General features: G+C 41.1%; 1 protein-coding gene across 7 annotated transcripts in view; it reads right to left on the reverse strand.

Moving 5' to 3' along the window:
- Positions 1-3,489: 3,489 nt before the first annotated feature.
- The window catches only part of LOC114203387 (cytochrome P450 3A12), a 32,729-nt gene continuing 14,771 nt past the window's right edge, over positions 3,490-21,447 (reverse strand). For 6 of the 7 annotated variants that reach the window (XM_088016697.1, XM_088016693.1, XM_088016692.1 and 3 more), the window contains 9 exons: positions 20,112-20,225; positions 19,772-19,860; positions 18,305-18,453; positions 14,421-14,548; positions 13,369-13,435; positions 9,893-10,053; positions 7,792-8,018; positions 5,076-5,238; positions 3,490-3,899 (listed from right to left, as the gene is read on the reverse strand). In XM_088016697.1, coding sequence (XP_087872823.1) covers positions 3,804-3,899; positions 5,076-5,238; positions 7,792-8,018; positions 9,893-10,053; positions 13,369-13,435; positions 14,421-14,548; positions 18,305-18,453; positions 19,772-19,860; positions 20,112-20,225 — 1,194 coding nt within the window. In that variant the 3' untranslated portion in view covers positions 3,490-3,803. Of the gene's footprint in view, positions 3,900-5,075; positions 5,239-6,563; positions 7,280-7,791; positions 8,019-9,892; positions 10,054-13,368; positions 13,436-14,420; positions 14,549-18,304; positions 18,454-19,771; positions 19,861-20,111; positions 20,226-21,447 lie in introns of those variants that run through there. The other variant, XM_088016696.1, reaches the window with a different exon arrangement.

Consider the following 21,447-nt stretch of genomic DNA (forward strand, 5'->3'; position numbering starts at 1 on the left):
GCTCCAGAGTTCCCCATGACATCGGGCTACCCCCACCGCAGCTTTGCTCAGCTTGTCCTCTTGCCCTACCCAGCTCCCCCGAATCCTTTCTCCTGAGAGCACTCTTGCAGTAGACCATTTGCTCCAGAGCCCCCACCTCAGGCTCTACTTTTACGGACCTGACCTGAGACAACGACAAAGCCCAAGCTAATTTGTGCACAGTGGCATTCAGCTATGGGGCATACACGTGCTGAAATGTGGCCCAAGTTCTGTGGGTCCAGCTATGCAAAGGGGACACCTTTTCCTCATTTACCCAAAGCCACTGATTGATCTAGACTCAGCCCTGGACTAAGCTGGGATTCAAACCACAGGAGCTCCAGCTTCAGAGCACCCCATCTCTCAATCACTGTGTGGTGCTGCCTCGTTGTATTAAACAATACAAGTCAGACTAAGGCAAGGATCGGGGAGATCTGTGGAGGCTCAAGCTGCTTTTGTGACCCACTTCTCCCGAAAACAATCACAGCCTTCTAGAAGGGTCTCTTCCAAGAACTATGTTACTGACACATCCCACAGTAAATGCTGACCTGCTATTTTTCATAATCCCCTGTAATCCCTACAAAGACATTCTCCCACAAAGTCAGGAAGTGGACGCTGACACATTACTCCAAGTAACAATCAGAGTCCGCAATTCCCCAAACTGTCCCCACAATGTCCTTTATAGCAGAAGGACCCCGCTCACACATTGAGGTTACATGTCACCCCTCCTTTGTCTCTTTACTTCTATCTGGACCAATTCTTTAGTTTGTCTCTGGCTTTTGTTAAAAAACAAAATTCCAGCAACTCAAGTTGAACATCTCATTGGTTTTATTAAGCGATTCATGAATCGGCACCATCTCACCTGCCCAGTAGACAGATGCTCCCAGGAGGTGTACAAAATGCAGGGTTTTCTAGGGTGGAGGGTGGGGCAGGAAGGGCACAGAGGGAAAAGAAAGCATTGCTTCAGGCCAGGACACCTTCATTCTGGGGGGTGGACTTGCAGGGTTTCTATCCTGCAGATGACTCATTAGTGCCAACAGGAAATTTCAGACTACCTTTAAATGGTCATCTTCTTGGGATACTTTTTTTTCTTTTTTCTTTTTGTAGACTTATTTACACATATATTATAAACACCCAAAAGGCACTGTTACTGTCTTAATCACTCAACATTCATTGGATTTACCTACACAGTTCCTCTTTTCATCATTTTAGTCGTTCCATCTAGGTTTTTCTTCTACCTGAACAATTCTCTCCAGTATTTAACTTAGATCTGGCAATAAATACTTTTTGTTTGCTTGATTTATTTTGGGTTTTTTCTATTTTTTATAATGATTTATTTTATTATGTTATGTTAATCACCATACATTACATCATTAGTGTTTGATGTAGTATTCCATGATTCCTGGGATATTCAATTGAGGTAATTACGCATTGTTTGCTGTGTGGTGGGGTTGGGGGTGGCACAAGTGATTCCAATCCTGGCTTGTTTTTTTCTTTTTTATTGTTTTTCAGGACTGTGACTTTGAGGAAAATTACACACCAGTTACAGATTAGGAGTAGATAGTCCTTTATTTTGGTTTGTCTGACAATTTGGGGGATTTCTTTTCAGGTTTGCCTCCTCAGCAAGAATATCCCCGAGGTGACGCTGGGTTCCTTTCACCACATCCTATCAGGTGATGCTCCATCACTTCCTCCTGTTCCTGATGAGGCTCACTGGTCTGCCAGGTCTCTGCTCTGTGAGCTACTCTTTACTCAGTAACTCATGGCTGTCTCAGCTGTAGTACTTTAAAACTCTGTGACTGTCCTCTTCAATTGTGATCTATCCCTGTATTTATTTCCACATGTATGTACTCGATTTTCCAGTTTTAGTCAATGGGTTATAATCTCTTCCTATCGTTAGTGACCGTGATGCCCAAATGGTGCCTGATGGGTGGGTGAAACCCCTCACAGTAGCTCTGTGTCCTGTGGATGTGTCCCCATCACTTTGTAGCACAAGATGCTCCAGGCTCATCACGTGCTCTCCCAGCCTTCAATCAGCCATTTCTCTGAAAAGCCCTAGTTCCTTTCAGTCAAAAATGACATTTATAAGCCAAAAATGGGCACAACGCATGCTCATTGCTCTTACAATGTCATGTTTCTAAGAACTGTCTGTGGATAGAGGTAGGGGATATGTGTTTTTACACAAAGACATCACACACACATTTCTCTCTCTCTCTACCAATCTATCATGTATCCATAGGAAAGCATGACACTTCTCCAACATTGAGAAACTCCTGAAACCATGTAGCTTTCATATATTTACTTATTTGATCAATCCCCTTTCATGTAACTAACCCTCACTCCATCCCTTAACACTCATGTATGCCCCCACCATGCTACTTGGGTTCTTCACATTGTAGGCAGGCTCCAGGAGCTCCCGCCAGACCAACCCTCTGTGTGGGCCCCCTTCTCACCAAGCTTGGGCTCCCACACCCATGCCAGGCTGCTCTTCCATGTGGACACCCTCTTCACCCTACTCAGTTTCTAACCTGGAGTCACTGTGACTCCCTTCTCTACCCCTGACCCCCACTGTGGGGCTGCCTACTTGGCTGTGCCCCTCCTATGTCTTTAGGACTGAATTATCTAGGAAGGAGGGCAAAGGAAGGGAAGAGAGGAGAAGAGAAAGAAGGGGTGGGGAGGGGAGGGGAGGAAAAGGAAGAATCCTGTGCAGCTTCTGATACCAGCTGAAATGGACAAATGCTTTTAGCCTTTCTGTCCAGTCAACCGGCCAATCAACTATCTCTGAAACCATGTTCATTGTGTCGGGACAGTTGGGAGCTGAGGCTGGAACACAAAGAGAAAGCATGTTCCCTGCCTACCAGAACGGCAGGGCACATGAGATGAAAACAAATCATATAATACAAGTGTCTCAATCGAGAGTTATAAAAAACATGTGCTCCAAAACCTGTAGAATTAAACTATGAACATACTTTCTGAGCCATGGGCAAAGTCACAGTGGATTAACTTTCACCTATCTTTTTTTTTAAATTTATTTGAGAGAGAGAGCATGAGAAGGAGGAGTGACAGAGGGAGAAGGAGAAGCAGACTCCCTGCTGAGCACAGTGTCTGATGTGGGACTCGATCCCAGGACCTTGGGATCATGACCTGAGCTGAAGGCAGACGCTTAACTGACTGAGCCACCCAGGTGCCCCAACTCCCACCTATCTTTGCATATCACATTGGAGTTCTGAACAAGCTCCACCCACTCAGTAACTATATGGTCAAAATACTCAGTCATTGGCTCTCACTCATCAGTTCTACGGATTCCCCGTCAATGTGCACGAAACCATCAGTTAGTACTTTTGTAAAGAGATGTTGATTGACTGGCTCAGTGTATTATTTAATGTAAAATATTCAAAATAAGACATGTGATATAAATGTCACTACCACAGTCATGACACGAATTCTTGTTTTCATTAAAGTTTGTTGATAAAATTGTTGAGAAAGTTTTATTCTTGATCTGTGCTCAGGGGAGTAGTTGGTACTAACTGGGGGTAGTGTATGTGAACAAGGCAGGCTGAGTCTACATCTCTGGCAATTAGTATCACCTCCTTTACTCTCCACAATATATAATGCTCCACACAGACAGCAAAAAAGCTAAATGAATGTACAGAATCCCTAGTCATCCGTCATGGGCAGTACATGAAGGCCATCTTCATTTCTGGGTTTTACTCACAAAGAAAATTGAAGTCTCTGGTAATCTGGGATACAGCTTCTTGAAGAACAAAGGGGGAAGTCTTTAGAGAAAGTCAGGCTCCACTCACACTCCCATCTCTTGGCTCAATCTTGAGAACAATGGGTTTTTCTGGTTTAATTAACCCTTGAGTACTTAATTTCAGGGGGATCTGCAACAGTTAAGCATACGAGAACCAACAAATGAACCCTGCCAACAACAGAAGCAAAGCAGGCAAGATACATGAAGGACAATAATGCATTACAAACATATAAATACTATTTTTAGATTCATCTATCTCTGATTCTTTAAAATTACTCTGTAAGCTGTCAAAATGGAGCATGGAAGCATTCATCCATCACTCTTTCAACAGAACATCTATTGAATACTTACTCTGTACCAGGCTGGAGACACACTCATATTGGCTGGTGTTTGTTTGTTGTTGTTTTTTTTTTTTAATTTTAAGAAAAAAGGATGAGTGTTTAAATTTTAAAACAGGTTCTTAGCCATTGTGGCAAACAATTCCAAAAAGTGCCAGAGTTAATTTTCATATGTGGAAACTTGAGTGTTTATGACACATTTTATTGTGTGGACATCCATAGTGCTAAACATCTTGTCACCTCTGCCATGGAAACACCCATTCATGATGACAGATTGGGATGGGATGGGAGCACAGCCTGACTGGAGCCAGGCTTGCAGAAGGTGGAGCCAAGTAGCCAGGATGGCCTGGACCCTGGGAGTCCCTCCCATCAGGCAGACATGCTTCACACCACTGATTCTCAACCTTGCTTGCCCTTGAGAATCATGGGGGCACTTTTAAAAGCCACACTCTGGGAGAATTACATTAGAGTTTCTGAGATGACCTGGGCATCGGATTTTTACAAACCCACTGATTCCCATGTACAATGAGGGTTTGAGAACCTCGGTCACTAGAGTGTTTGTAAGTTATGGTGGAGAAGAGGATCCTTCAAAAGTCACGTCATGGTTATCACTGCACGTCATGACTATGCACAACATGTTCCCTTCCTTTCAGTGGACTTGAAAGAAATTTAAAATACTGCTCAAGATCATAGGTCTGTGCATAATGATGTCACATGAACTGCACTGACTATATGACCCTTATGATTGGGGGGTCATAAACCACAGATGTGGCACTCAAGAGCTGAACTTCCCTTCAAGGTCACAGATGGCTCTAAATAGATTCTCTGGCTGATAGAACAAAGTACTAAGGATAAATGAGCCCCCCCCACACACCACACACACACGACACCTATTCCATATCTCTTAGTTTCAAAGAAAAAAAAACAAACAATAAAACATTCTTTTTGCAGAAAGTTCTCTCTCTGACCTGTGTTTCTTCACAAGGTTTGAAGGAGAAGTTCTGCAGGACTCTGACCAGGGCAAGTTTCATGTTCATGATCGCAAACCTCATCCCAAGACAGTTTCGGGGTCCAGTTCCAAAAGGCAGGTATGTATAAGGATTTATGTTGTCCTTGTTCTTCTTACTGAACCTGGTTCCACATTACAAGTTGGAAACAAGTTAGTGAAACATAAAAACCACAAGAGCTACATATTCAGGGTTCTCAACCAGGGGTACATAGGAAACTTTGATGGGCTGGTTACTGAAGTCCTGCTATGCTTATCTGCTGTGACATTTATAAGCTACACTTCGTTGGATACCCCTTCCCCTATGGGAGCATTCAGTCTTGCTGAAGAGATGAGAGATGAATGCTGTTGAAAAGATTTATCTTAAACACTAGAATTATATTTAGGGTGGTGAGATGTTCACACTCTGATAGGCAAGCAAGAAGTGAGCCTGATTGAAGGAAAGGTAGCATTCTGCCTACACTGATTGACATTGGTCATCTATCCATGGAAAAAGGAGGCAGGAGAAATGCCTCCCATGATTTACATTGTTATTTTCCCCCTATACTTCCCTACCCTCCCTGCTAGGACCACCCCCAACAAATTAAACAGATCAGATTTTCAGATGATTTACATAGGCACGTGATGCTCTTCCACTATAATCATACTCACGGATATGAATAATCACTATACTTACTGAGTTTTTGTCTATCTGTTCCACAAAGCTATGAAGTCCTTGAAGGTTAGACTTACACTTTATTCAAAATTCATTCCTCCATATTTATATCAAGGAAACATGTGTTTTTGGGGAAATTGATAACGGCATTGTGGTGAGGTATTATTTAAAACTCGTTATATTACGGGGGCGCCTGGGTGGCTCAGTCATTAAGTGTCTGCCTTCGGCTCAGGTCATGATCCCAGGGTCCTGGGATCGAGCCCGGCATCAGGCTCCCCGCTCAGCGGGAAGCCTGCTTCTCCCTCTCCCTCTGCTACTCCCCCTGCTTGTGTTCCCTCTCTCACTGTGTCTCTCTCTGTCAAATAAATAAAATCTTCAAAAAAATAAAATAAAATAAAATAAAACATTATATTATGGAGAAGATGCTGAAACGTTTACAGATGATATGCCTTAAAGTAATATGGAAAACAGATAAGGAATTATGATGGTGTGTGGTTGGGGCAGCTGATATGGGTTCGTGGTTGTTGGGCAGGTGATGGGCACATAGAGATTCATTAAAAGTATTTCATAGACTTGTCTCTATAGAATATGCTTGTGCATATGTCAAAAATTCTCCACAGTAGGGGCACCTGGGTGGTTTAGTTGGTTAAGGGTCTGCCTTTGGCTCAGGTCATGATCTTAGGGTCTTGGGATCAAGCCCCACGTTGAGCTCCCCGCTCAGCCGGGAGTCTGCTTCTCTCTGGTCCTCTGCCGCTCCCCCACTTGTGCTCTTTCTACCCCTCCCCCCGTGTCTCTCTCTCTCTCTGTTTCTCTCTCTCAAATAAATAAAATCTTCAATAAAATTATCCATAATAGGCATTTTTAATACATGGATTTCATACTGCCTGGCACAGTCCCTGACACACTTAGGTAAGCACTTCCTCTCATGGCGGAATGAATCACAGACAGGTACAAGGGGTGCTCTGTGGTTTCCACTTGAGAGGCTATAGGAGAGGGCACTCCTGAGCTTATGGGCACCATCAGGTCCCCTGGTCTAGAAAACAGAGGACTTGGTCATTCTTGAGTTCTTTCAGCAAGTACTATGTGTAGATGCATTACTAGCACTAGGGACACCATGCAACAGGAGAAGGGCTCGGCCAGCAGGGAGTTAGGGGCAGGGGCTAAACGTCTAGATCCCTAAAAAGTTCATCCAAATTTTGCTCACCAATACAATAAACAGGAAAGCGAGGACTTTAGCAGAATTCAAGCTGCACCCAAAGCCACACTCTGCTCTGAATGATCAGAACGGAAAGCTCAAGACCCCTCCAAGGAGGATGTCTCAGACGGCTAGAGAGCAGATGAGCTTGCTTTGGATGAACCCCTGATACTGAGAGAGGTGGGAGCTGACACAGGACTGCAGCCACAGACAGCACAGGACCTTTGCGCACCTCTATCCTCAGGAGGCTGTTCCTCCTGCCGGCAATGTGAACTCAGCTCAACGGCCTCTGCTCTCACACTACAGCTATCAGAATCTGCGGTCCAGAGTTACAAAAATGCAATGTGAGAATGTGAGGAGTAAATTCAGAGAGCTAGAGAGAGCAGAAAAACTTCAAGGAAAAAAAAGCCCCATTTTCTTAAATGAGATAATGGTTAAGTATATTATGGTATACGCATATAATCACAAACACAAATACAGTATGTTTTTATAGCTTACTGTTACATTAAGTAAGTAGTTCAAAAAATATACAATGCCATCCTAACTTTTAGTAATCCATGTATGCATAGAAAAATATCCACAAGGACATATATCACGCGATCAATAATGATGTATGTGACTGGTCATGACATTAATTTTCTTTTTTCTCAACTACAGTTTGCAAAATTTTGACAACAATGATCATTTTGTAATAAGAAAAATACATCTAAAAATAAAAAGATGTACAAACAAATAATTGTACAACCACATGTTTGTCATCTATACTAAGGAAATATCAGAATATCCTTCAATATGAGGGTGGGTTCCCCTTTCCAGGGTTCCCTGTACCTTTCAGGACGGAACTCCTCGGGTTCTGGCCAGAGATCCAGGTCTCGGTGAAGAGTAAAGACCGGCACCATCACCACTGTCCCTTTGGGAATGAACACACCACTGATTTCCACATCTTTCTTACAGACCCTCTCAAGTCTACCACCGATTGTGTATAATCTGAGAGTCTCATTCAACACCATGTCGAGATACTCCATCTGTAGAAGGGCATCATAAGTGGGCAGTGCCTGGAAGGAAAGAAACAGATTTTGATACACTGAGATTTGGAATCAATATTTAACTCACTCTATACACTACTACCGAAGAGTTAGGAACACCTAAGAATCATTTGTTTTGGTAAAGGGCGTTTATGAACATTTTAATGACTACCATGTCTTTCGACCTGCTCAATGGCCCACTGACATGTGTGCAATAGTAATGACCAGGGGAGACCGCAGGGACAATCCCCTAAACAGGGCCTGAAATCCTTCCCAATACCAGGTATGGTTTTTCTTCCTCATGTGAACTAAAGGGACTAATAGATTGTGAACTGTAATCTTTTTAAAATTTTTTTAAAAATTCAATTTAGTTAACATATAGTGTATTATGAATTTCAGGGGTAGAATTTAGTGATTCATTAGTGGCATATAACACCCAGTGCTCATTACATCCGGTGCCCTCCTTGATGCCCATCACCCAGTTACCCCATCCCCCCCTTCCCCTCCCCTCCTCTCCAGCAACCCTCAGTTTGTTTCCTACACTTAAGAGTCTTTTATGGTTTCCCTCCCTCTCTGTTTTTATCTTATTTTATTTTTCCTTCCCTATGACCCTTAGTCTTAAGTGAAACATGGTGAAGTCACTCTTCCCTTTCAAAACAGGAGTCACACACCAGCACCATGGAAGCAGAATGTGCAACAGAAAATATCCTCTCTTTCACATAAACTCTTCTAGTGGAAATATCCTGCTCCCTACCTTTCAATTACATTTACAGTATTTAGAGAGAAAAACTCTATTATATAAAAAGTATAAATAACTGGGGGAGACCCTACTTCCTTTCAACCCAAAAAGGGCAAGAGAAGGGTAGGATTGGATGCTACCAAATGTGGACACACAATTTCGGTTCTATGGAATGTCCTATACAGGATCAGAACCCTACTCTCAGTCCACCCTCTGTTGCTGGAAGGGTCTCCTTGTTGTTGCTTTAGGGTTTCACTGTTTGCCAAATAAGCCACTCTAGACCCAGAGGCCAGGTCTCTTCATAAGTAGGGAACTCCAGGTTGGGCAGGGATCGGTAAACAGTGTGGTCAATATGTGCCTATCATTTCGTGTTATATACATATTTTTTATTTATTTGAGAGAGGGAGAGAGAGAGAGACAGAGAGAGAGAGAGAGAGATCACAAGCAGGGGTCGGGTGCGGGGGGTGCAGACTCCCCCCTAAGCAGGGAGCCCTATGTGGGACTCGATCCCAGGACCCTGGGATCATGATCCAATCCAAAGGAAGACCCTTAACTGACAGAGCCACCCAGGAGCCCTGGCGTTATATTCAAGAGCCAACATTGTAGAGGTTAGAGGTCGATCAGGATCCAGGCACCCTGGCTCCTAGCTTGGCTTCTTCACCGCTAGTTATATGATAATTTAAAACGTTATGATGTCTCTCGGTGGCTCAGTTTCCTGAGTTGTTACATGGAGATAATAGGGTTGCCATTTCATAGGGTATGTGGCAGAGACACTCACTGCCCACCCAATAACCATGAAGACCCCCATAGTTCCCAGCCCATGGGAACTTAGGGGAAACTATTTTGCAAATCGGCTGTGAACTGATGAGATGTATGTCAGTTCGGGGCCAAACATTTGAAAAGCAAGTGAGCGACACTCTAGTTCCTTGTTCCCCAGCCAACAATTAGTCCCAAGTTCCAGATAATGCAGGTATAAGAAAGTAGAGCCTCTTTCCCCAGTATCACCGAATAACTATATGAAGCAGAGGCTCATCCCCATGTTGGACATGCTAATGTGAGTTACAAGTAAACCTTTTAACGAAAACCCACTTGGTTTGAGGGCTAATCTGTTACTGAGACATAACCAAGCCTATCCTGGCTCCCTCTTCAGGTAGGTACCGCTCACCTTATTGGGGAAAGTCGCATCAATCTCCTCCTGCAGTTTCTGCTGGACATCAGGGTGAGTGGCCAGTTCATACACAAGGAAGGAAAGAGAAGTGCTAGTGGTCTCGTAGCCAGCAAAAATAAAGATAATAGATTGGGCCACAAGCTCCAGATCAGAGAGAGCTAAAAGAAGCAAAGACATTTTAGCTAGAGCAGGTGAATAGAAAACATCACAGTTTAGATGATGAGAAATTTATTGGAAACTCCCAATTCCCTTGGGGGAAAATGTAAAAGCAGTTCAGAATCAAACTCACAGTGGTTTGCACTCTGATGTCTACCTACAGAGACAGAAAAGCAAGAAGTTGTCTTGCTCTGGTTATTGCCATGGTCTATACTATTCTTGGCCATCTGCTCCTGCTTATGCCACCCTCCCCACCAACACAGAGAGGTAATTTCAGGAACTAGCATTTCTGTCTAATGCACATAGAGTTTTCTGTGTGTCCTTTGGAGAATCTGACAATGACTTCAGTCCTAAGTCACATGGGATAGCATTCTCCCTCAGGAAAATTTAAATCCTCCCCAGCTAAAACAGAACTTAAATCTCTTTAGAGAGTTTGCAATGCTAAGGCTCAATTATCAGGAAGAATGAATGCTCTTTCATCTAAAAATATCTGCAGGAACTTAAGAGAACACAATTGGGCTACAGATGAACTCTTGCTGCTCAAAGTGTGGGATCCGCAGCATCTGGGAGCTTATTAGAAATGCAGAATCTCAAACTTCACCCTAAAATATCGAATCAAAATCTGACCTTTCATGAGATGTGGTGATTTGTGTGAACAACCTACCTTGAGAAGCACAGATTATACCTTTCTGAGGTCTCAGCTAATAGAAGACCTGGCATACAACTTCTCAAGTGGATGATCTCCAATATGTACAGAAACTATGACACAGACAACGTGAGAAGAGTGGGGATAGACCTAGGATAATCCATGCCATTAAAGGAGCAGAAGAAAGAATGTGTCAATAGCAGGGTACTGGCTGGCAAGAAATACAGACAAACTGAATGCAGTGAATGGAATTAGCAATGCCTATTCAATCATGGCCTGAATCGGTCACCTTCCTTAGTGCACGGCCCCACTCTGAATATAAGTTGGCACCTCTGATTTTCTCCTGGCAGAAACACAGCATGGTCATGCTCTAATCTCTTTGATCAGAACTGTATCAGGACATTTGGATACGTAGAGCACTGAAATGAACATGGCCTCTGCCACAAACACATAATTCACAACTAAAGACAATTAAAAAGTGTAAGAAAGGTCTATAGAGTTCTGATTTCCCAGTCATACTTTCTGTGAGGCTGCTGTGGATCAATTCAACTATCAAATTCTTGCTCTCGATTACCATGAACCCCATGATAATCAAACTTTAGAGCTGTGCTGTCCAATAAGGTAGCCACTTGCCAGATGTGGCTATTTATGTTTCTTTTACTTAGTTATATTAAATAGAATATAAGATTCAGATCTTCAGTGACACTAGCCACATGTCAAGTGCCCAATAACCACATGTTTATAGTGGTTCTGTACAGAACCAAGCATAGATAGAATATTTCCTTCATCACAGAAAGTAGTAGAAGTAGAACGATAGAGAGATGGTTACATAGAATAAAAGTAGACACAGTTGCATACAATATATATATATATTATATACATATTATATACTAGTGGTGTGATAGTGTAAGCCCATCGTTTTTCTCTCGAATCAGCTGTTATATATTCAAGAATTTTGTGAGATGGTTGTCAAACCATAGAGAGCTTGAAATTGACCACAACGAGAATATTTTGGTCATAGAAACAACTATAAATCAAGACTCCCTTTTTCTTTCAGATGCAGAGACCATAATTACATCACTGGTTATGGATATAGAAATATGTATCTTCATCAGTCCTGTGTAAATATATTTGATGTTCTTTGTTTGGCCCACTGAGAGGAAATAGAAACAAAGAAACCCTTGTAGCAACGAGCACTCCTACATCCCAGATTTTGTTTTCTAAACACCATTTCTCACTAAAAGGAAACTGAGTTTCTCGGAGAAGTGGATGATTCCAGGGCTCACCAGGGGAAACAGAAGAGAAACCTGGAATGTCTCATAGCAGAATGCAAGGAAATGCTCAGAAAATGAATGGGCAAAGGATACAGAATCCTCTATGTGCTGTAATGGTGGATACACATAATTCTACGTATGTCTAAACCCATAGCATGTACAACACCAAGGGTGAACTGTAATGTAAACTATTGATTTGGAGTGGTAATAATCTGTCATTGTAGGGGCATTGAATGTAAAAAAATTACCACATCGTGAGGGATTTTGATAGTGGGAGATGCTGTATGTAGGTGGGGCAGAAGGAATATGGGATAAGTCTCTGTGTCTTTCACTCAATTTTGCAGCTAACATAAAACTGCTATAAAAAAATAAAGTCTAGGGGTGCCTGGGTGGCTCAGTCGTTAAGCGTCTGCCTTCAGCTCAGGTCATGATCCCAGGGTCCTGGGATTGAGCCCCGCATCAGATTCCCTGTTCAGTGGGAAGCCTGCTTCTCCCTCTCGCACTCCCCTTGCTTGTGTTCCCTCTCTCACGTGTCTCTCTGTGTCAAATAAATAAATAAAATCTTTTAAAAATTTTTAAAGAAATAAAGTCTATAGAACCCATAAAGAAGAAGAAAGAAAAGAAAAAGGACACAGGAGCCCACTTAAAAGGGCTTCTAAAGGACAAATCTGAAAGAATTGACAATCTAAATTTTAAAAAATGATGTAAGAGACTAAGTTATATTAAGATCATACTGACATATATAAATAAACAAATATAATAATGATGATGAATGGAAAGCCCACCTCAACAATGGACTATCACTCCAAATGTAGAAGAAATGGTAGAAGTAGAAAGCCATCATTTTGCAACCATCATAGTAATAATAGTTTTAATCAAATACCATCCATGGATGGTAAAAGTAGTAGGTGATGCTTTAAAGACAAACACCATATGTACACAGTCGCAAAGGCATCTTGCACTAGTTACTTCTTATTTACAAAAGGAAAAAAAAACTTGGGAGTAGATTAAGCCAGTGAACACAAGTTTAACTAAGTGTTCCAAAAGAAGGTTGCCAATACTGGGGCCAGGTGCCTCCTGATGTGATGAGCCTTGATGTGAATTTCTAGGCTGAGGGTCTGATTAAATGGGTCTGAATTAGGCTGGAGGACTGACATTGGAAACAAGCTCCCATGTGGCAGACCACTGACAGCTTTGTCTATCATTGCCCGTCAAGCCATGAAAAAACTGTGGCTGTGTTCTTCTGGAAAATTCTCTGGCTACCATTTGTATCTGAACATGTGTCTTTCTTTGATTTTCTGATATTCCATCTGCTAAAAATCTTCCTCCATATCTCAGAACCACCCCCTGTCTCTGAGCCACCCCATCAAGAGCCATCTGAAGCTCTCCTTGCTTACTTTTATGGGTGTTTACTTCTTTGGAATTCTGGGAGTTAATCATCAGCTGAAGAAAATCCACTCGGTGCTGGGAACAGAAAGAGACATTTCAATGACAAAAAGTCACTTGTGAAGTCAGAAATAAAACAGGGATGCAGTACCTAACTTCTTTCCTGAGAATATGGCCCCTTCACATCCAGAAGTTTAGTGTTTCCAGAGTCATCAGCGAACAAAAATGTCCAGCTACAGATCTTGGAGAGCATGATATTTCCCTGACAGGAATCCAGCCATTATGTCTCTTTGCTTTTTGGTTCTTGCTCTCTCAGGAGAAAGTCCCTGACTTCAGTCCTTTTGTTTTTCCAGCCTTAATTCTTAATGAATGGTCATATAGACCAATTCCCTGGCCTCTGCAGAGTCCACGGGCAGCTTCCATGTCAGCATCTTCCAGTGCCCCATCCTCCCAGAACTCTGCACAATCTTCATAGACATCCTGCGGTACCAGCCCTGTCTCCTTGTCCCACACACATCCTAGTGCTGGCCGCCAGGTCTCAGGAAGGCAAAGCCTTCTCAGCCAGCTTGCAGCCTCAGTGTCCAAAGAAGACACCTGCCCACTCCACATTATGATAGCCTCAAGTTTAACATAACCAGGTACCTGAGGGGAATTTCCACTGGAGAACATGTAAGAAAAGAGGCTTAGAATGAAGGGATTCTTTGTCACTGTAAGATCTGGCAAAATCATACTACCAGGAAAAATATTTTACACAGTAATTTTTAAGTTTTGACAATTTATTGAAAGGAAGTGGTAGTTTTTCTCTCATTGAAGATTATGCAGTGACATACTCGTTGGCAAGCTTATTCTTTAATTTTAAACATTGTCTCTCTGACTCATCTTCTTATCTCCTTCCCTGACCTCCACCTTCTTCATTCTCTCTAAAATGTTAGAAGTCTCCTGCTCTAAACCCTATAGTTCTCTACCTACCATAAAAACCTACTTAGAACTGTGTACATCAGATGTATACAGTTCTATAACAGATCAAAAGTGAACATGCACATGGAACCACCACCAGATTTACCTTTTGTTTATCTTTGAGGCGACTTTCCTTCATCCTTTGTACAGATTTTGTGAAAAAATCAGTAACACGTTTTGGAAATAGCCAGATATTTAGCATTTCAAAAACTGGGGCAAGGAATGGAAACAGTACTATAAGGGAAAAAAAGCAATGGAAATATCAGTGAAAATGAAAAATTTCCCTGGGGCAATTCTAATGTGGTCTACCAACCTGAGGATTAAAAGATACCAGGATTCATTCGTATCAGGAGTTATTCCCTTTATGACCTTTACTTGAAGTGGCTGAGTCGGAGCAAGTCACACATATGGGCCACCCCTAGAACAGCCAGATCAGTGTCTCCTGCCACATCTTTAGAGTGACCAAAGGAACAAGATTACATTCCTGGATCTCTTAGCCTTTTATTTTTGGACTAGAGTCTCAATAAAATCAATTATATTTCATACACTGTGATAAAAAAATCCAAAAGTGAAATTAGGAATATAACTCCTTTACAGTAACATCAAGAAGAACAGAATACTTAGGAATAGCTTTAACAAAGGAAGTGCTTATACTCTGAAAACCACAAATATTGTTGAAATAAATTAAAGATTTATGTAAATGGAAAAACATCCAATGATCATGGATTAGAACTTAATATTGTCAAGATGGCAATACTCCTCAAACTGATCTACAGATGAATGTACTCCCTATAGGAATCCTAGCTGCCTTCTGTGTAGAAATTGACACACTGAAATTAAAATTCATATGGAGGGGCGCCTGGGTGGCTCAGTCGTTAAGCATCTGCCTTCGGCTCAGGTCCTGATCCCAGGGTGCTGGGATGGAGCCCCGCATCGGGCTCCCTGCTCAGCGGGAAGTCTTCTTCCCCTCTCCCACGACCCCTGCTTGTGTTCCCTCTCTCACTGTGTCTCTCTGTCTACGGCCATACCACCCTGAACGCGCCTGATCTTGTCTGTCAAATAAATCAATAAAATCTTTAAAAAAATAAATAAAATAAAATAAAATAAAATTCATATGGAATGGAAGGGACCCAGAATGACCAAAACAATCTTGGGGGGAAAAAAAAGAATACAATTGTAGAACTCTAACTTCCAGTTTCAAAAATTACCACAAAGCTATAATGATCAAGACAGTGTGGTCCAGGCATAAGGAGAGACATATAGATCAATGGAATTGAATTTGGAGCTCAAAATTATACCCATGTGTTTATGGTCAACTGAATTTTGAGAAGGTTTCCAATACCATTCAATGGAATAAAAATAGTCTTTTCAATAAATGTTACTGGGACAAGTCACATGACCTCAGAAATTAGAATACATTCTTAAATATGACACTAAAATCACAGATAAAAATGGAAAAATACATAAATCGTACATCGTCAAAATTAAAAAGTTTGTGCTACAAAGACCACTATGAAGAAAGTGAAAAGATACCTATAGAATGGGAGAAAAAAATTTCAAATCATATATCTTAAGGGTCTTTTATCTAGAAGATGCAGACAACTCTTTGAACTCAAAAACAGAGAAACAGCTGAACCAGAAATGGGCAAGAATTTGAATACATATTTAGCTAAAGAAGTTATGCACCCCAATGTTCAAAGCAGCAATGTCCACAATAGCCAAACTGTGGAAGGAGCCAAGATGACCTTCAACAGATGAATGGATAAAGAAGATGTGGTTCATATATCCAATGGACTATTACTCAGCCATCAGAAAGGATGAATATCTACCATTTACATTGACATGGATGGAACTGGAGGGTATTATGCTAAGTGAAATAAGTCAATCAGAGAAACACAATTATCATATGGTTTCACTCGAATGTGGAACGTAAGAAATAGTACAGAGAACAACAGGGGTGGGGGGGAACTGAATGGAAAGAATTCAGAGAAGGAGACAAACCATATGAGACTCTTCACTTCAAGAAACAAACTGAGGGTTGAGGAAAGGAATGTGGGTGGGGGATTGGGTTACTGGGTGATGGGCATTAAAGAGGGCACCTCATATGATTAGAATTGGGTGATATACTCAACTAATGAATCACTGAATATTATATCAAAAACAAATGATGCACTATACCTTGGATAATTGAATTTAAATAAAAAATTAAATTTAAAAAAGAAGTTATGAAATAGGCGACAAGCATATAAAAAGTTGCTCAACCTCACTAGTCATTGCAAATGCAAAACAAAACCACAATGGGATACCCTTCACACTCATTAAGATGGCCATCATCAAAAAGATAGACAAATGTAGACCAACTGTTGGCAAGGATAAGCAGAAACCAGAACCCTCATGTTTAACTGGTGGGAATGTAAAATGATGTCATTATTGTGGAAAACAGTTGGGCAGTTCCTTATTAAATTAAACACGCTATACCTTAGCAACATAGCAAGTTACAATGCAAAGCATTGTACAAACAGCAAAGTTACTTCACAATTCCATCTCAGAATACACACCCAGAAGAATTAAAAACAGGTATTCAAACAAAAACTTGTGCATGAATGTGGATAGCAGTACTATTCACAATAGCCAAGAGTTGGAAACAACCCAAATGTCCCTCAAAAGATGGAAGGATAAACAAAATGCAATATGTCCATACAGTGGAATATTGTTCTGCCATATAAAGAAAGTTCTGATGCATGATGCAACATGGATGAACCTTGAAAACGTTATGCTAAGGAAGGAAGGCAGCCACAAAGATCACATGTTATATGATTCTATCTGTATGAAGAGTCCAGAAGAGGCAAATCTATCAGACAGAAAGCAGATTAGTGGTTGCTTAGGTCTAAGGAAAGTAGGTAGTGATAGTAAAGAAGTACAGGATTTCTGTGTTGACAACAATATTCCAAAAATTGAGTGCAGTAAAAGTTACACATATCTTTGAATGCACCAAGCAGAGTTTTCAGTTTCCTTGAGTTATAAGAGACATACAGTATTATATAAGATAAGGTGTACTGCATATACTTGACATACATATATAAAAATGATTACCACAATAAGATTAGTTAACATGCATCATCTCGTACAGTTATAAAAACAAAATTTTCTGCCACTATGATGACAATTTACAAGTACATCATACAGTGGTGTTAACTATAGTCATCATGTTGTATTTACCAGTCCAGTACTCCTCTATCTTATAACTAAAAGTACGTACCTTTGGTCACCTTCATTCAAGTCCCATCCCCCAATCCCTGCCTCTGATAACCACATCCGATCTCCTTTTTGTATGACTTTGTTTCTTGTATTGTTTTTTTATTCCACGTGTAATTGAAGTCAAACAATATTTGTCTTTCCCTGTCTCACTCATTTCATTTAATAATGCCCTCAGGATCCATCCATGTTGTCCAAATATAGAATTTCCTTCCATTTTTATGGCCGAATAAGATTCCATGGTATATACATACCACATTTTCATTATCCATTCCTTGGACAATGAACAGTCAGACTGTAAAAATTGAATTGTACATTTTAAAAGGAGGACATAGTCTCTCGTGGTTTGTCTCCCCCTCTGATTTCCCCCTCTTCATTTTTCCCTTCCTTCTCCTAATGCCCTCCGTGCTATTCTTTATGTTCCACAAATAAGTGAAACCATATGATAATTGACTTTCTCTGCTTGACTTATTTCACATGATGAGTATTAAGGAGGGCATGTATTGTATGGAGCACTGGTGTTATACACAAACAATGAATCAAGGAACACTACCTCAAAAACTAATGATGTACTGTATGGTGACTAACATAACATAATAAAAAATAAATTTAAAAAAGGGGGACATATATGTTATATGAAGTTATATCTCAGTAAAATTGTTGTAGAAAGGTAGGAAGGGAAGAAGTGAGGGAAGAAGGAAGGAAGGAAAAAGAGAAAACTAGTACTGTACGTACATAATGAGAAGAGAAATGGATTAAGGAAATCAAATTTTAAGAGCTTCTTAGTATTTTCCACAAAGGGATCCTGTGGGTTGTTGAGGGAATCAATGTTCACTCCAAACGATGTGCTGGTAATCACATCCATGCTGTAGGCCCCGAAGATGCTTAGTAGAGAAAGAAAGATGTAGATAATTAAAAGCGATACCTTTTTACTGTTCTTATCAAACACATGACACAGGAAGTACATATAGATTCCAATGACCAGGCAAGACAAGAGCCACACTTTCAGAACCACCTGCTACATCATGTGAAGAGTCTATATGCCATCACACTCACTCACGAGGTGCTCAGGAGGTGCCACTGATGCAGCTGGCCTTGCGCTAGGGGTCATGGGGACACTGCAACATGTTAGACACACCTCTGAGCACAAGGAGCTCAGTCATGGAGGGTTAGAGACCAAGAGCTGGACATATTACAGTAGCGTGTTTTGAGTATGGGCAGTAGAAGGTGGATTAGCACTGTGTCTGAGAAGGACAAATGGTGGAATAATTAACCCTTCCTCAGGGCCAAGTAGGTGAAATTGATTGGGATCTCCTCTCACCACAGGATCTATGCTTAGAGCTGATTCCTCTTCAGCACATGATAAAACACCAACACCCTGTTCTGTGCTGCCAAGAACACCATCCCTTCTTCTCTACATCCCTGCTAAGGCTCCTGAAAGACCCACTCTGTCTCATCTCCGTCAATCTGAGATTATCCTTTGGACTCACTCATTTCCGTAAAATATAAGAACAAGAATGTTCCTAGTGTAAAAAAAGATATTAAATTACACCAAAATTGACTTAGGGGATGCCATAGCTAAGTGATCATATGCCACTAGTTTCCTAGGACAGTCCCAATGTACATCTGTTCATCCTACATAATTAAAATATATTCCAGGGAGGGCAAAAAAAAAAAAAAATGGTCACCTTACCCATCCCATGAGCAGGGCCTTCTCTCTTTTGAGATTGAAAGAACAGCTGGTCATAAGAATTAATATTTAGTGTTTTGCTAATATCCTCAACAAATCAGGAAGGTGGTTAAGTTGTTCCAAGTTCCACATGTTAATGTTCCTCCCCCCCCACCAGTATGTACCAAGTGCCTTCCCCTCCCATCATTCCATACTCTCTACATTCAAAGATTTAGTACAGTTATGTGTCTTCTTTTCAAATAATGTATTTCTGTCTTCCAGAATATCCAAGGTGACAACTAAGCAGATGAATTAATCCTCCCTCATGTACACAAAAGAAGACCCTTTCTCTCCTGGCTGCTCTGCCTTTTTAGGTGAGTTACCTCTTCTTGGCTGGCCCATTGGGGTTGTAACATCATACAACTACCTCAGCTTGTTCACTGAGTAACTCAAGAGTGGGAATTTGGCTCTGTGGCAGCAGCTGGAAAGTGTTGTGACAGAGTCAGAAACCCAGCAGCTGCACTCCTACTTACTCTTTCAAGTTGATGGGCTTGCCTTTCTCTGCCTCCTTCCTCAGGTTCCTCACCAGCACATCTCCGTACTGGCCAATGATGGAGAACATCTACACACAAAATACAACACCACCTGAAGTTAAATCTGAGAATCAAGTCCTAGGATGACATGGCTTTCACAAGCATGGAGCAGTGAGTTGTAATAACAAATCTTATCATGTCTCTTGTAGGACATGAAAAGACCATTTTTACGAAGCCCAAAATCAGCAGCCTACCCTTTAGAGACGGACTGTGATTTTATTTCCTACCTGCCCCCAGATGCATTCCTTAACTTTCTCATTGAAGATCACTCTTTTCTTACCTCCTTGAGCTTTCCGCTAGTGAAGGCTGGAGACAGCAATGTTCGCATTCTCTTCCATTCTTCATCCTCAGATATAGAGATTGCACTTTTCATAAATCCCACCGGACCAAGAGGCTAGAAACAAAGAAAAACACAATTTGCCTTACATAAGTTTTGGAGGTCTCAAAGGTTGTGGAAAATTTGTTAAACAGGCAGAAATTATTCAACAAATATTTAGTGATTATCAACTTAGTAGTAGGCCCTACGGTAGGTGATTAACAGATACTTATCCCAAATGCCTAGCCTCTGGCAAGGCTGAGGACACATCCAGCCACCTGATGTGTTTTCCAGCCTTTATATTCCATCTCTTTTCAACATAAATGTGGTATGGGAAAATTTGGCAGGGAAACTACTCCTCCAGGGGAATACAGAGGATTAACACCTAGTGCATTCTCCTAAGCTGTGCAGAGTAGAATTGGATTGGTAGAAGGCAGCCAGATAGCCTGGAAAACTGTATGTTGCCTCAGACCAGTTCTGCCTTTACATATATCCACAGCATGAGAAATGGATGTCTTGATACGGAGATTTTTTTTTAAAAATTGTAGTTAACACTAAAAAGATGAGGAATCTAGTTGCTCTTGTGAAGAAATGATACAGTAACATGGAAGTCTCTTGTCCCTGTATTTTCCCCAAAGGGACATAAGGAAAAAGAGAAACAATTCTCTCTTCAATATATCATCTTGGGACTGGCCTAGCAAGCCAACCAGTTTGAATATTTCTTCCATTTTCCAAAACTATATTTTGTTTTAAAATGGATATCTCCATGGCTAAAGTTAACAACTCAGGGAAAAACAGATGTTGGCCACGATGCAGAGAAAGGGAACCCTCATACACTCTTGGTGGAAATGCAAACTGGTGCAGCCACTCTGGAAAACAGTATGGAGGTTCCTCAAAAACTTAAAAATAGAGCTACCCTACAACCCAGCAATTGGACTACTAGGTATTTTATCAGAAGGATACAAACATAGTGATTTTAAGGGGCACATACACCCCAGTGATTATAGCAGCAATGTCCACAATTGCTAAAATATGGAAAGAGCCCAGATGTCCATTGACAGATGAACAGATAACCTAAGACATGGTATATATATATATATATATATATATATATATATATATAATGGAATATTACTTAGCCATTAAAAAGAATGATATCTTGCCATTTGCAACAACATGGATGGAACTAGAGGGTATCATGCTAAGCGAAATAAGTTAACCAGAGAAAGCCAATTATCATATGATTTCACTCCTATGTGGAATTTAAGAAACAAAACAGATGAACATAGGAGAAGGGAAG

Source organism: Eumetopias jubatus, unplaced genomic scaffold (genome assembly GCF_037043125.1).
Source record: "Eumetopias jubatus isolate StellerSeaLion01/CBP00866 unplaced genomic scaffold, mEumJub1_p1.0 scaffold_12, whole genome shotgun sequence".
In the NCBI taxonomy this organism is placed as follows: domain Eukaryota; kingdom Metazoa; phylum Chordata; class Mammalia; order Carnivora; family Otariidae; genus Eumetopias; species Eumetopias jubatus.